The 15962-nt window shown below is 35.5% G+C and overlaps 1 protein-coding gene and 2 long non-coding RNA genes across 3 annotated transcripts; all 3 read right to left on the bottom strand.

The window, feature by feature from the left end:
* Positions 1-1333: 1333 nt before the first annotated feature.
* Positions 1334-3676, bottom strand: LOC131547200 (uncharacterized). The gene is made up of 3 exons (XR_009272869.1): positions 3502-3676; positions 2509-2601; positions 1334-1930 (listed from the first exon to the last, which is right to left on the bottom strand). It is a non-coding gene; the product is annotated as an uncharacterized LOC131547200 (long non-coding RNA).
* Positions 3677-4268: 592 nt separating this feature from the next.
* Positions 4269-12778, bottom strand: si:dkey-100n23.5. The gene is made up of 13 exons (XM_058786012.1): positions 12524-12778; positions 11946-11998; positions 11806-11860; positions 7936-7992; positions 7729-7789; positions 7344-7431; positions 7165-7254; positions 7035-7073; positions 6098-6176; positions 5687-5734; positions 5501-5583; positions 5005-5146; positions 4269-4901 (listed from the first exon to the last, which is right to left on the bottom strand). The coding sequence occupies exons 1-13, from the start codon at positions 12608-12610 to the stop codon at positions 4725-4727; spliced, it is 1059 nt and encodes a 352-aa protein (XP_058641995.1). The 5' UTR covers positions 12611-12778; the 3' UTR covers positions 4269-4724.
* Positions 12779-14075: 1297 nt separating this feature from the next.
* Positions 14076-15140, bottom strand: LOC131547433 (uncharacterized). The gene is made up of 3 exons (XR_009272930.1): positions 14947-15140; positions 14461-14525; positions 14076-14369 (listed from the first exon to the last, which is right to left on the bottom strand). It is a non-coding gene; the product is annotated as an uncharacterized LOC131547433 (long non-coding RNA).
* Positions 15141-15962: the final 822 nt, after the last annotated feature.

Raw genomic sequence — 15962 nt, forward strand, 5'->3', positions numbered from 1 at the left:
GGAAGCACCGAACCTCAATGGCTCCCGGGCACCGAAGCAATCTATGTTAATATATAAGAATTTTCCTTATTGTTTTTTCACAGGTTTTTTACCTGCATTTTAAATTACGCATTGTATTTTGTGTTTTCGAGTTACAGGGATACAACGGATAATGGATAACGAATAATATCCTGGAAAATTACTATATAATACCTTTTCCAGTTTTCTTACTGTGTACTAATTGATCAACAATCATAGGTACAAGCTACTAACAAGGTGCATCATAAATGAACAATGATTCAATTATTATTAGGATTATTAAATTTAACAATTGCAAACTGCAGCTAACATAATGTTAAAAGATGTGTGTACTGCTAAGCATCTTTAATTTCCTCTTTTTATGTAATTTAGATGGAAAATGCATGCCTTTTCATTGTTTGAGTCACTTATCAAAAGTTGCTAAAAGTTGTCAAATAAATATAAGAAAATAGCTAAACTTGTTGCTAGGTGCTTTTGGAAGAAAAAGTTGCTAGGGTAATCTGAAAAGTTGCTAAATTTAGCAACAAAATTGCTAAATTGGCAACACTGTGCAGAGCACAAATTCCGAGTATGAGTTACCACACTTGACCTACATGTCATGTTATCACTTAAATAACCAGAGAAAATGAAAGAAAAAAATAATAATGTCACATGGTGCCAGAAACTCGAGTTAAAACACATGCTTATTTGCAATCTTGTAAAGATATTTTGCATCACATGTGGACCCAGTAGATTATTATTATTATTATTTTATATATTTTGCACATTTATATATTGTGCTTTCTTTATGCTAGGGCCTAAATTAAATCTTACATTTGATTTTTTTGATGCACCCTAATATATACAGTATAATAGTATACATAATATATAGAGCACTGCTATCAGAATTTAAAGAGACTTTCAACCTGTATAATAAAAAATGTTTCTGGAATAAATTGCCTACCCTACCTTTAATACTGGAAATTGGCAACAAAATAATTTCCAGTCATTATTTATCCATTTTTTTCTGTTGTAATATTTCCTATCTCATGTTGTGATGATCACTATGAAACCCTGAGGATGAACTACATGATAAAAATAGATATATTCCATTTTTAAAGAAACATGTTAAGAAAATCTTTTAATTGTAGAGTTCATCTCTAACCTTGTGGAGGAATGATGTCACTGTGATTTTGTCATTAAAATACAGCTATGTGTTTATCTAACCAAAGAATATAGCTTCCTAGAGTGGACAGGTTAGTATAAATGTACCAGAGATTACAAAACATTGCTAATTTAATGTTGTGGTTTTTTTTAGGAAGAAAACAAGAGAACAAAGACTGGACCATTTTATTAGTTGTTGTTTTCATTAAAAAATTACATAATCTTATAAAGAGCGTCAGCTGTTATTGTTACTGACGGTGATATGTCTTAAGTCACTGTACAGTCAGTTAGTTGATGAGTATAAATACAAAAGCTGCAGGTAAACATCAGATCTGAACCGCCCCTGAGGCAGAGGTTGATGAACAGAACTTCACAAACTACAGCTGATGGGAAACAGAAAAAGAGAAAGAGACAAAGAAAGAGAGGAGGAGCAAGTGTTGGCACCCAAGAACAAAAGGTCACGCAGAGCAAAACTGGACTGATGTCAGATCTTTATTACAATCTGCTTTCCGCTTGTAAAACCTCTACTTTAAAAGACCAGCTTAGATGGCCTTGTTGAAACACTAGCATCCAAAACACAACAAATGCTGGTGTCCAGCAATGCTGTTTTTTCAGCCTCCATTGTGCCCAGATTTGCTTCTGCGTGACCTTTAACCTCAGGAACCACATTTCTGCAGAGCTGTCTCTGTTGATGCAGATGACCCAGCAGCACCCTCAGGCTTAGGAGCAGGCATTAATGCTGCATCTGATGCATAGCGCTCCTTTTTACCTGTAAACACAAACACGTCAGACGACTTTAATGTGACATTTGAACACAGCATCTGTACATTCCACATCGGTATAATGTGGAATGAACACCGATTCACTCTAATGTACTTCTGTACTTTGCCTCACTCAAGACAGGCTACAGAGTAATAAAACACTGACACTTTCACCTTATGTACTTTCTTTATGTTTCTGGTTTTCTGTGTGTGTGTGTGTGTGTGTGTGTGTGTGTGTGCGTACCTGTTTTTCTATTCAGGTGGGGACTTAAACCTGAATACACACAGACTCATGGGGACTCGTGTCATGGTGGGGACCTAAATTGAGGTCCCCACGGGTAAACAAGCTAATAAATCACACAGAATGAAGTTTTTGGAAAATCTAAAAATGCAGAAAGTTTCCTGTAAGGGGTAGGTTTAGGTGTAGGGTGATAGAATATACGGTCTATACAGTAGAAAAGCATTATATGCCTATGGAGAGTCCCCACAAGGTTAGCAAACCAGACGTGTGTGTGTGTGTGTGTGTGTAAGAGAGAGAGAGAGAGAGAGAGAGAGAGAGAGAGAGAAAGAAGTGAGTGTACCTCACCTTTAGCCAGACTACATGGTGTGAGCACAGGTTGTTCTGCTTGCTCTCCCTCTGTAAGGGAAGCGCGGATCTTGCGCACCACGTAGATGCTGGCTGTAGGGAAAAGTTACAAAATCATACACAAAACATCATACAAACACACAAAACAAAATTCACTATACACTAGGTGATCCTATAAGGCACAATTCTTTCATAAAAATAAAAAGAATGAGAAATTATTTTATTTTATTATTATTTTTTTTCTAAATGCAGTGTGGTGATACCATAGTACAGTGATCATATCAGGTGGTAATACTATAGTACTTTGAAATTAACCATGGTAATAATGAATGATCATTGTATTTATACCATACTATATCAAAAAAGGTCATAACCTTTTGTTAATTTTTGTTAATTAAAAATACACAACATAGCCTACACCTGAAATATAATATACATATCTGTTATGCATTACTACAGTGTTTAACGAACATTATGTTGTACATACTGTATACATTATTAATGAAACAAGCAGTGATAAGACCGTACAGTATTTGGTCCCACTTTATATTAGGTGGCCTTAACTACTATACATGTAATTTATTACTTAATTTAAATTAATCATTTGGTACAATGCACTTATTGTGTACATATACGTATATATTTTAAAAATACCTATGTAATTAAATTTATAATTACACTGTTGACCCATCCCTTACACCTTAACCCACCCTTAAACCTACCCAAACCACCAAACCTGTCCCTAACCTTACCCGTATCCCACCTCAATAGCAGCAAAAGTGTTTTGCAATACAATATGAACACAATAAGTACATTGTACTTATTTTTTATGTAAGTACATAGTAGTTAAGGCCACCTAATATAAAGTGTGACCCAGTATTTTTATATATATTATAGGTATTAATTATATTATATTATCTCGTAAACAGAAACTGAAAGGTTCGAATCATTTGTTCTAATGTTAAAGGCTTTAATTAAAGAACTACGTCTTACCTTTTATCAGAAGTCATACCATGGTGTACAGATCTTACAGTTTCTACTATATCGGTTTCGTTCCCAGAAATTTGCCTTGCAACACAAGCGTCTTTTACAGGCTATGAATGTTGTTGTTCCGGAAGCGCCCGGTCTCTTCCAGTAGTAGTTTAACCAGCTGCTGTTATGAAAATATGTTACGTATGGGTTACTGTAGCATTTCTCATCAGTCTTACAACATACTTATCGTTGATTGGCTCCTTTGCCACTTATGATGAGTTGTTCACCAATCGCTATGAAACGCGCTGAGGTGACATAACAACAGCACGGCCAATCAGGAAATCACAACGAAAAAACGCCCTTTTGTGCAAAACATTTATCTCCTTTTATCTATATAAACACTTTAGATAATATTTAATTCAATTTTTTAAAACTACTTATAGCCATAGAGAGAGTGAGATAAAAATGGCAAATTTCTGACAAGAGTAAACAAAGTGTTCAAACTTCTGTCCATTAAGTTGCATTCGTAAGACTGTTACACAAACAGACACCAGTTCAAAGTTTATATCACTGATTTATTCCGTTTAGACCTTTTATAACCTTCATGACGCATGGGAAACACGTCTTACGCCACAAGGCTCTCTCATTAATCACCCTGACTCAAGTGCTAAGAGACTCTATACCTAGACTTAATTAACTTGAACTCAAAGTTAATTAGCTGATTAACTTAAGTTAATAAGAGTGCCAGCTCTTTCTACTAGACAAAAGACACACAAACACAAAATAAATGTTATTAGATTTGTATTTAAAATTTGTTGAATCTGCAAACAATACAAAAATATAGCGTACATTTTCATAAATATAATAGTAAAACATGCTCAAATGTTTTCAAAGTATATGTCTGAAATATTCAGCTGAATGAAATAGAAAAGGCAGTCTTTAATTCCACTATATACAACAAACATTATTTTGAGGCGGTAAACAGCTCGATTGAAAGCTTTTTGACATTAATACAGTACAAAAAAAAATCATATGATTCTACCCATCATTAACGGCAAAGGAAGACATACTATCAACCATTTTCTTTTCTGTTTTCCAACTATAATAATACATGCTATAATTAAAGTGTCAACATGAAAGCTGCAACACGGAAATACTGATAGAAATTCTTTAAAGGCAAAGAATGTAAAAATATGTGCGTGCACACGCACACACACACACACACACACACACACACACACTTTCTAAACATTCTCCCAGGGTCCCCTATCTTTTAAGATCATGTCTGGGCTGTAAAATAGGATGTTGTTGTCCTCATCATCGGAATCGGAGTGTGTATCGAGGTTATGTGTGTATCTTACATTTGCAGCATGGTACTCTCCAATCGTTGTGCTGTCACACAGCCGAGACTGGATAGCCATCTGAAGAAATCATGTTGCATGAACAAGAGATTGAAATCAAACAGAATGCTAAGGTGACTAACCACAGCTGACCATGGCTGAGACCAGTGAGCATAAACTATACCTTTATTCCTGTTGTACTCAGCTGACTCCACGTGTCCTTACCAAAGACAAGAGCATTTGCAAGCCCATGCAAGGGTGCACTGAGCACGTGCAATAACATCAGAGAAAACACAGGGTTTTCTGGGTAAGCAGCATTATGAAGTCTGCAGAAACACACATACAGATCAGACACAGACGCACAAAGATGCATCCAAAGGTACGAGGCATGTGAGACAAAAAAGATAATAATAAAAAAAACAAACCAGTAAACAGAAACAGTAAAATTACAATACTAATATTTATAGTAGTCTTAATTTCTTTGCTTTCTATTGCTAAACTACAAAACTTCTATTTTGGTGTAAAACCGCTGAGATGCTTTGAACCTCCTCTTATGCTGATTGATTTGTAAACGATTATCTATTACAAATTTGGACTTCAGTTTAAAAAATATGGAAATCTGTAACTATATATACAGAAAAATTTCATCCCTGTAAGATGTGGTGAGAAAATGCAGTTACCGATTTATGAGGGGGAAGATAGAGACGAGCAGATAGACAGAGGGATACCACTTCAACGGTCTGATCTCTTCAGCTAGAGAGATCTGTAGGAAGAAGTAATAATACATAAATGATTTATGGACCAGTAGATGGCAGCATTTTTACATACACAAATGCACACACACACACACACACACACACACATACCTTCCTCCTCTCTCTTTCTGGGTTAAAAGTGCCTAACCAGGAACGCATCTGAAATAAATACAGTAATTTTAGACATGCATTTATACTCCTTATGCATGGATCATTATGTTTTGTAATCAGCGCTGCTCCGGCACAAATCCAATCAGCTCTTTCGTGATATTTTAATGTACACTGCTGAGTGTACCACAGTAAGACCTGTGTAGAGTACACGGATATCTGCACGTACATGAGCTGATTTATTGCGTCAGTGCGTGTCAGAATCTGCCAGACGTGCAAAATGTTCTGGAATGTCACTTTCAGCCATTTTTGTTCACAATGAATTTTAATTACACACCTAGGTTAGACAGCAAGTTGCCGTGAAATCAAATTTAGGAAGTAGTGAGACCATTTTTCACAATCACATACACTCACCCTCTCATTGGCCACACAGATGATTCGAGCATAACAGCAGGTCATGAGGATAATCAGGCTAAACAGAGGAATGTACCATCTGCAAATAAACAATACTTTACATCTCAAACAAGAAAATACACAAACAGATGCCTCAAAAAGTATTTTGATAGTGTGCTTGTACTATCCTTCTGTAAAATAAGGTTACACTTCATTTTAAACTGACCTTGTTACAGTGTAATTATACATTCAAGTAATGAGTAATATTAGTTAATTACATATACTTACTATATGGTTAGGGTTACTTGCATGTAATTATGCATAACTAATTGTAATTATAATAGTAAGTACATGTACCGTGCACCAAGAACACCCTAAAATAAAGTGTTACCTAAAATAAATACCTAGGGATGCAACAATATTAAAACTCTGGCTGAAGACAATAATTATTTTCATTTTAAAGCCACTGACTGATAAAAGGTCAACATTCTAGTATATAATATAATGTATTAATTATATAATCATTATCTTATATCATATTTTTAATAATTAAAAATTATAGAGTATGAAAAACTGATTCATTTAACTCTGTTAATAAGTTTGTAAAGATTTTTGAAGTTATTGTTGGATGACAACAAAGATCATCTAAATGTAAAAACACAATTAAATATTCAATATAGACCGATACTGATCAATTAAATATTGGCCGATAACCTAATCCTTAACACAGCATAACTGGACAAAATTAGATTGAAAAATATTGTTAAAAACTCCAGCATGCACAACAACCTGTGAGAATGGGAACGGAAATTCCTGACATTCAAATAGCATGAGTTGTAAGCCTCTGAAAAATGATGCAACTCATAACATAGTTTCATTCGTTCAACACAGATTCATTCCTAGCAACAACATGCATTTCCATAAACACTCACACGCATGCTGAACATTACAAACTTACATGCCAAACCTCCACCTGACATGATTATCTGTGATCCAACTGCAGGAAAACAATGAGACACAAAGGACTGATTATGACTGTAGTGATATGATTGCGATTAAGAATATATCAAAAGTCAAAGGTCACTCACCACCAGGCTCCGGCGGGACCATAGTACCCAGCCATCAGGGGGAGGGTGGACATGAGCAGAGGAACCCCCCATGCCACCAAATGATACGGTCTGAGAAACACACGCAGATGTTAGGAACACTCTATCTGTATGTATACACAAATAAACGTGTTTATTTGTGTGTGTGTGTAGTGACTCACATTTCATAATGTTCAGTTCTGATTTCTCTCACCAGGTTCAGGTACAGATTAAACGTAATAAGACAAACCCACATCAGTGCAGTCCAGTCTGAAACAAACAGTCGAAAACTATAACAACTATAGAAACAGCAGTTTATTATGACACAGTGTCGATACAGGATGTCACCTTTCTATTTTAATGCACTAAAGTTACTTCCTTTCCACTTAAATGACTTTATTCAGAAGTATCATACTGCATGCACTTTTTATGTTGTGAATTTTATGTATTCAAATGTCTTCTGCTAGTTACATCAAAGCCAAAAATAAATGCTCTTACTATCTCATCTCAGAACTGATTATCTGTGCACATATGAACAAACATCTTTAAATCAGTTGCCAAATTTACCAAAATAAGTGAGCCACCAGGCTTGAAAATTACACAGAGACCCCTCTGGATGAGACTCTCCCTGTAGATGAGAAGAAAGCAACAAGTGCGATGAAATACAGTTATTAAAAAGGGAGAAAATATTTCCCTTTCTCCAACATACATTAGCTTGAGTAATCACTCTCTAAACATGCCTCTCTCACACACAAATGAATCATTGAAACTCACCATAACATAAGAAACACTGTCTAAAGCTGCAGCTACTGTCAGACTGAATATCATTTTCTGAAGGACAAAGGAAAAAAGAGATACACGTATGAAATACAGATAAAAAGATTTAATATTACTCCAAATAATTCATAATAATCAACAATATCACTGAATATGACAATTTCTGGTTAGAATTACATAAATTACACTACTAGTTTGGGGTCTATATCATTTTTGCTAATATTACGTTCACCAAGGAAACATTTATTTGATCAAAAATACAATAAGAACAGCAATGTAGTGAAATACTTTTGAAATTTAAATAATTATTTATTATAAATATTATTGCAATGTAAATTGTTTTAATATATGTTTTAATGTAATTTACTTTATGTAATTTAATTTATAATGTAATTACTCCACTTGTCAGTGTCACACGATCTTTCAGAAATCACTCTAAAATGCTGAATTTTTTAAGAAACGTTTCTCATTATTGTCAATATTGAGTTTTGCGGCCTAATATTATTTTTCAGAATTATTTTATGTAAATGAAATGTATTTTTTAAAGCATTTTACTGAAATATATTTTATTGATCCTTTTGGTTGTTTGTCTTAATCATTGGTGATTTTAATATCCACGTTGATAATGGAAAAGATGCATTAGGATCAGCATTCATAGACATTTTGAACTCTATTGGGGTTAGACAACATGTCTCAGGACCTACTCATTGTCGAAATCATACTCTAGATTTAATACTGTAACATGAAATTGATGTTAATGGTGTTGAAATTATGCAGCAAAGTGATGATATCTCACATCATTATCTAGTCTTGTGTAAACTCCATATAGCTAAAACTGTAAATTCTACTCCTTGCTACAAGTATGGTAGAACCATCACTTCTACCACAAAAGACTGCTTTGTAAATAATCTTCCTGATTTATCTTAGAACCTCAGCATATTCAACAGCACAGAAAAACTTGATGATGTACCAGAAACTATGGACTCTCTTTTCTAGCACTTTAGATGTGGTTGTTCCTTTACACTTAAGAAAGATTAAAGATAAGAGTCCAACACCGTGGTATAATGAGCACACTCGCACCCTAAAGAGAGCAGCCCGGAAAATGGAGCGCAGCTGGAGGAAAACAAAACTAGAGGTATTTCGTATTGCTTGGCGGGAAAGTACCCTATCCTACAGAAAAGCATTAAAAACTGCTAGATCGGATTACTTTTCGTCTCTTTTAGAAGAAAACAAACATAACCCCAGGTATTTATTCAATATAGTGGCTAAATTAACAAAAAAATAAAGCATCAGCAGGTGTTGACATTTCCCAACAGCACAGCAGTAATGACTTTATGAACTATTTTACTTCCAAGATCGATACTATTAGAGATAAAATTGTAACTATGCAGCTGTCAGCTACAGTATCGCATCAGATGTGCACTATAGATCCCCTGAGGAACAATTCCACTCACTCTCTACTATAGGAGAGGAAGAATTGTATAAACTTGTTAAATCATCTAAACCAACAACATGTATATTAGACCCTATTCCATCTAAACTACTAAAAGAGGTGCTTGCAGAAGTCATAGATCCTCTTTTGGCTATTATTAATTCGTAATTGTCATTAGGATATGTCCCCAAAACCTTCAAATTGGCTGTTATTAAGCCTCTCATTAAAAACACAACTTGACCCCAAAGATCTAGTTAATTACAGACCGATCTCGAATCTCCCTTTTCTTTCAAAGATACTAGAAAAGGTAGTATCCTCACAATTATATTCCTTCTTAGAGAAAAATGGTATTTCCAGTCAGGATTTAGATCGTATCATAGTACTGAGACTGCTGAGAGTTACAAATGACCTGCTTCTATCATCTGATCGTGGTTGTATCTCTCTATTAGTGCTACTGGATCTTAGAGCTGCGTTCGACACTATCGACCACAACATTCTTTTGAATAGACTAGAAAACATTGTTGGCATTAGTAGAAGTGCATTAGCATGGTTCTAATTGTACTTATCTGACCGCCATCAATTTGTAGCAGTGAATGAAGAGCTATCATATCGATTACAAGTGCAGTATGGAGTACCTCAAGGCTCAGTATTAGGGCCGTTACTTTTCACGCTTTACATGTTACCCTTAGGAAATGTCATCAGGAAACACGGTGTTAGCTTTCACTGTTATGCTGATGATACTCGGATCTTTATTTCTTCGCGGCCCGGCGAAACACACCAAATTGAGAAACAAACAGAATACATAGTCGATATAAAAAACTGGATGACGAGTAATTTCTTACTCCTAAATTCTGAAAAAACAGAGGTGTTAATTATCGGACCTAAAACCTCCACATGTAATAACACTGTCTAACACTTGATGGCTGCTCTGTCAATTCTTCGTCATCAGTTAGGAACCTAGGTGCTATTTGATAGCAATCTTTCCTTTGACAGCCACGTTTCTAGCATTTGTAAAACTGCATTTTTTAATCTTAAAAATATATCTAAATTGAGACTTATGCTCTCAAAGTCAAATGCAGATGTTAATTCATGCATTTATGACCTCAAGGTTAGATTATTGTAATGCTTTATTGGGTGGTTGTTCTGCATGCTTAATAAACAAACTACAGATGGTCCAAAATGCAGCAGCTAGAGTTCTTACTAGAACCAGGAAGTATGACCACATTAGCCCGGTTCTGTTAACACTGCACTGGCTCCCTGTTAAACATTGTATAGATTTTATAATCTTGTTAATTACTTATAAAGCCCTGAATGGTTTAGCTCCTCAGTACTTGAGCGAGCTCTTATCGCATAATAGTCCTCCACGTCCACTGTGTTCTCCAAACTCTGGCCATTTGATAATACCTAGAATATCAAAATCAACTGCGGGTGGAAGATCCTTTTCCTATTTAGCACCCAAACTCTGGAACAATCTACCTAACACTGTTTGGGACGCAGACAAACTCTGTCAGTTTAAATCTAGATTAAAGACCCATCTCTTTAACCTGGCATACACATAACACACTAATACGCTTCTAATATTCAAATCCGTTAAAAGATTGTTAGGCTGCATTAATTAGGTCAACCAGAACCGGGAACACTTCCCATAACACCCGATGTACTTGTTACATCGTAAGAAGAATGGTATCTACACTAATATTAGTCTGTTTCTTTCTTATTCCGAGATCACCATAGCCATCCGATCCAGTCCGTATCCAGATCAAATGGTGGATCAGCACCTAGAGATGACCTCTCCAGCCCTAAACGTCAGCGGAGATCAGGACACCTAGATGAGCCCCAGAGACAGATCCCCAGTGAAGACCTTGTCACCTAGACGGCCATCGGGACAAGACCTCGGGAACCAGATGAGTCCTTTACACAATCTGACTTTGCTGCGGTTGGAATTTAACTGCTGGTTCGTCTGGCCAGAGGAGAACTGGCCCCTCAACTGAGCCTGGTTTCTCCCAAGGTTTTTTTTCTCCATTCTGTCACCGATGGAGTTTTAGTTCCTTGCTGCTGTCGCCTCTGGCTTGCTTAGTTGGGGACACTTAATTTCCAGCGATATCATCTACTTGATTGCACAGATACTATTTAATCTGAACTGAGCTGGACGATGACATCATTGAATTCAATAATGAAATGCCTTTAACTGAAAATTGAGTGTTTAATCTTGTCATTTTACAATACCGACACACTTTTTTCCTATTTTGATATTGGAAAGTTGCTTTGACACAATTTGTATTGTTAAAAGTGCTATATAAATAAAGGTGACTTGACTTGACTTGTGTAACAGTGTGAAAATTTTTATTGTCACTTTTAATATATTTAATTAATCCTTGCTGGATAAAAGCATTAATTTCTTTTAAAAAACATTTGAACCATAACACACACTGTACCTGGGCCAAAGAGTTATATCGGCGGAACAGCCATATCGCAAACAGCATGAAAAGGCTACATAGAGAAAATTTAATAAAGTTAGAATGCTCAAAAGTCACTTTTTAAACAAAAAAGCAAAGTGCAATATGATTTGACTCACCATGCCACTAATGAAAATGTCCCTGTGGCTCTTTTCACTGTAAGAATCACATCCTGTGGATTAAAACACATACTAAAGTTATTGGGGGGAAAAAATCAAGAAGGAAAAGGCGCTATGACTTTAACTCCAAGAAGACAATAATAACATTTAATGTAATCAGCTTTTTTATTCAATAACCCTTTCAGTAGCACTTTCACATATTCTTCTATTATCTTTTAAATAAACGCCTTAGTTCATTACATTTTGTTTTCTAACACTACATTGATTTACGCTTTCAGACACTATCTGACTATTAATCAAATAAATGTAAGCAGTCAGGTGTTTTCCTGCTCCTAGTGCGTTGGGTCCCCTCACAGATCAATAAATGATTCATTTCCTACTTATCTCACCGTGACTCATCTTACGAATTTCCCACACAAAAAAAAAGTTTACATTTTTAACTCAAATTCATGTCTTTCTTTCAATAAAACTATTTTAGTGAACATCATCATGCCTGGAAAGGATGATGTCATGTTGTGATTAGCATGAGGGCTAACAAGTTAGCATAACAGTAGTTTTTAAAACATGTTTATACTTACACATTGATAGTCATCGGGCACTGCGTTGATGAAACTACAGCGGGAGCTGCTAGTGTTGTTAACCTGGAGTGGATGCTCATCTCCCATAATTATTCTTTCTTTTTACTAACTAATGTTTTGATGTGGAGTGCACACATCATGAGAACACCACAGCCACATTGACACGTAAGGAGTGCGCAGAGGGACAAACAACACAGCAAGCAGAGACGAAACGCGGCGAAGTTTCCGCTTCACAATTCACTAAACTCATTGCCAATAGGCTATTTTTTGGAGACAGGTTATTATCTCTACAGACTAAGCTGTCGTTTATACAGTGAGATCATAATAAAATGATATCGATACTCTGTATTTATTTCAATTTATATTGTTCTGAGATAATTGAGGAAATATGACTTTAAATCAGATTTTATTTTAATTAAGGCAAGTTTATTTATATAGCACATTTCTTTTATTGCTTTACATAAAAGGAAGTGAAATAGACATTAAAAAAATAATCACAACAATAAAAACAAGGAGTTAAAAAAATAGTAAAAACAAGGAAATGATATAAAAATGTATTTAAAATGAATAGAAAATGATTATACATAAAATACAGTGCAATTAGTTCGGACGTAGCACAGTGCTCATTCAACAAATGCACAGCTAAACAGATGAGTTTTGAGTCTGGATTTAAATGTGGCTAATGTTTTAGCACATCTGATCTCTTCTGGAAGCTGGTTCCAACTGCGGGTGGCATAATAGCTAAAAGCGGACTCCCCTTGTTTTGTGTGACCCTTTGGTATTTCTAACGGACTTGATCCTAATGATCTGAGTGGTCTGTTTGGTTTATATTCGGTGAGCATATCTGCAATGTATTTAGGTCCTAGGCCACTGAGTGATTTATAAACGAGTAAAACTACTTTAAAATCAATCCTAAATGTAACTGGAAGCCAGTGTAAGGATCTGAGGACTGGTGTGATATGCTCAGATCTTCTGGTTCTAGTCAGAATCCTGGCAGCAGCGTTCTGGATGAGCTGCAGCTGTCTAATGGTCTTCTTTGGAAGGCCGGTGAGGAGACCATTACAATAATCCACCCTGCTGGTGATAAAGGCATGAACAAGTTTCTCCAAGTCTTGACTGGAAACAAAACATCTAATTCTTGCAATGTTTTTGAGATGATAGCATGCTGATTTAGTTACTGCTTTGACATGACTACTGAAACTAAGGTCTGTCTCCAGAATCACCCCAAGATTTTTGACTTGATTTTTAGTTGTATGCAAGGTATGCATTCACCTTGAGAACTTCATCTTAGTTTCCAAATTCAATGACTTCAGTTTTCTCCTTATTTAACTGAAGAAAGTTCTGGCACATCCAACTACACTGTTAGACATTTCAAAGGGTTTTTACAGTAATTTACTGGCAAAAAAGTTACTGTAATTAAGATTTACAGTAGCAAACTGTATTTGATTTATCAGTATACCACTGTAATTCATTCATTTTAATATAGATTTCATAATTTTATTTTTACTCTACATAGGTACTACTGGCATTCAATTAAAACAGACACAATAACTACAAAATATCAAATTCTTTATTTAAAACATTGCATGTATAACACTTAAAAATACAGACTTCTAATGCTGGAACAGTGCATCTTCACCATTTCTCCTGTCTTAGGACGTTTTGCAGTGCATTATGTTGTGTCCTCTGGATTCATCCTCACAAAGAATCTTTAGGCAACAGAAACATAATGAGGGGAAAAAAGACAAGCAGCCAAAGAATACATAGCCATCTGCAAAATCCAGGTGCTGCTCCAAAACGTGGCCACCATCTTTGCTCACCATCCACTTCGACAGAAATGTCTTCTCTGAAAAACAAGTAGAAGAAATAACACACTTTTAAAAGGCAAACCTCATATAGAATACACAAATCTCTCAAAAACATAGTTGTTCTCTTACCATGAATTATCAGTCTCAGGGTGGCAGGCCTGCTCATGTCTTTCTTGATGCTTCATTGCAGTTGCCTATAAAACACAAACAAAAAAAAAATGCAGTAAATCTTAAATTCCATTAAAAACTATAACAAACAAATTCTTAAACTAGAAAGGCAGCTAGCCATAAAACTTGTTTAACCCATAGGTTTAACCTAGCTAACATACGATTTTATTTTCTCAATATGCTACTGGCCAACATTAACTACTAACACCTGAACTAAATTTCACATTAGTTAACCTAATGTTAATATAAGATAAGCGTTGCTCGTTAAAACAGTTTTAATTCGGTAACTTAATTCAATAAGCTGACAAAAGTCGTTTGAAACGACAGGGCAGTTTACCATAGTAAAGTTCTGTAACCGCCATGTTGACGAGTAAATGTTACTATGGGTTAAACTGGTGTGCAAAAATCTGACACAAACACACAGACAAACGTACATATATTTTTTACCTTGCTTGCTGGTCTTATTCTCTCGTAAGGTGCATCGACACACAGCGCAGATGTTCTCCGGAGCTCTCCCACTCTGGCGGGTTCATCCCCGGGAAAAACCCGCGGCGCTGCCGCCACTTCCGTGTTTTCCTCGGACTCCAGCAAGTACTCCTCGCTGCAGACTGTAGCGCGGTGACGTCAGGTACCTACGTCAGGTATGTGTTTACCGCGCATGCGCAAAGTGACGTATGGTATGTCTATAAAACGCATGCGCAGTAGCGCGGTGACGCCACGTACCTACGTTACCTATGTATTTACTGTAAATACGCCGGTTCAATAATGGATCATTCACTTTCGGTTTTACTTACTTTTGTTTTCTTATAAATGTGCGTTTGTGTTGTGTTGACTTTTAATTGTAAGGATGCTTTGGTCTTAATCATAGACAGTGTCATTGCAAATGTGTGCGATTTCAAACATTTATGACATGCTTTATGATATGTGTTAGTATTCGAAGTGACAGGGATTCTGCTGCTGGTCTTTAAAAGTCTTATTTCGCCTAAAATTAGCCTTTAAAGATGTATTAAAATAGAGCAGAAATACTTATATTAATAAAGTAATGAATTGCATGCATTGCAAAAAATAAAAATAAATAAATACATACATACATGCATACATACATATACTGTATATATATATATATATATATGTGTGTGTGTGTGTGTGTATGTATGTTTCTCATATTTGTCATCTTTTTTATTAACATTATCAAAAATTAATAGATACTGTAACAAATGTATTATTCATTGTTAGTTCATGTTAATTAATACATTAACTAGTGTTAACAAATGACACCTTATTGTAAAGTGTTACCTCTTAAATTTACCTTCATGTTCATATGACTTTTAGGGACATTGTCAGTGAGACGAAATTCAGAGAAGAGGCCCACTTCATATGTCTAGACAGATAGTTCTTTAACTCCTTAACATGTAGTGAATACTGTAAAAAGTAGTTGAGTGTCTGTCTCTCTTCTCATCTTT

The sequence above is a fragment of the Onychostoma macrolepis genome, chromosome 09 (genome assembly GCF_012432095.1).
Source record: "Onychostoma macrolepis isolate SWU-2019 chromosome 09, ASM1243209v1, whole genome shotgun sequence".
Lineage (NCBI taxonomy): Eukaryota > Metazoa > Chordata > Actinopteri > Cypriniformes > Cyprinidae > Onychostoma > Onychostoma macrolepis.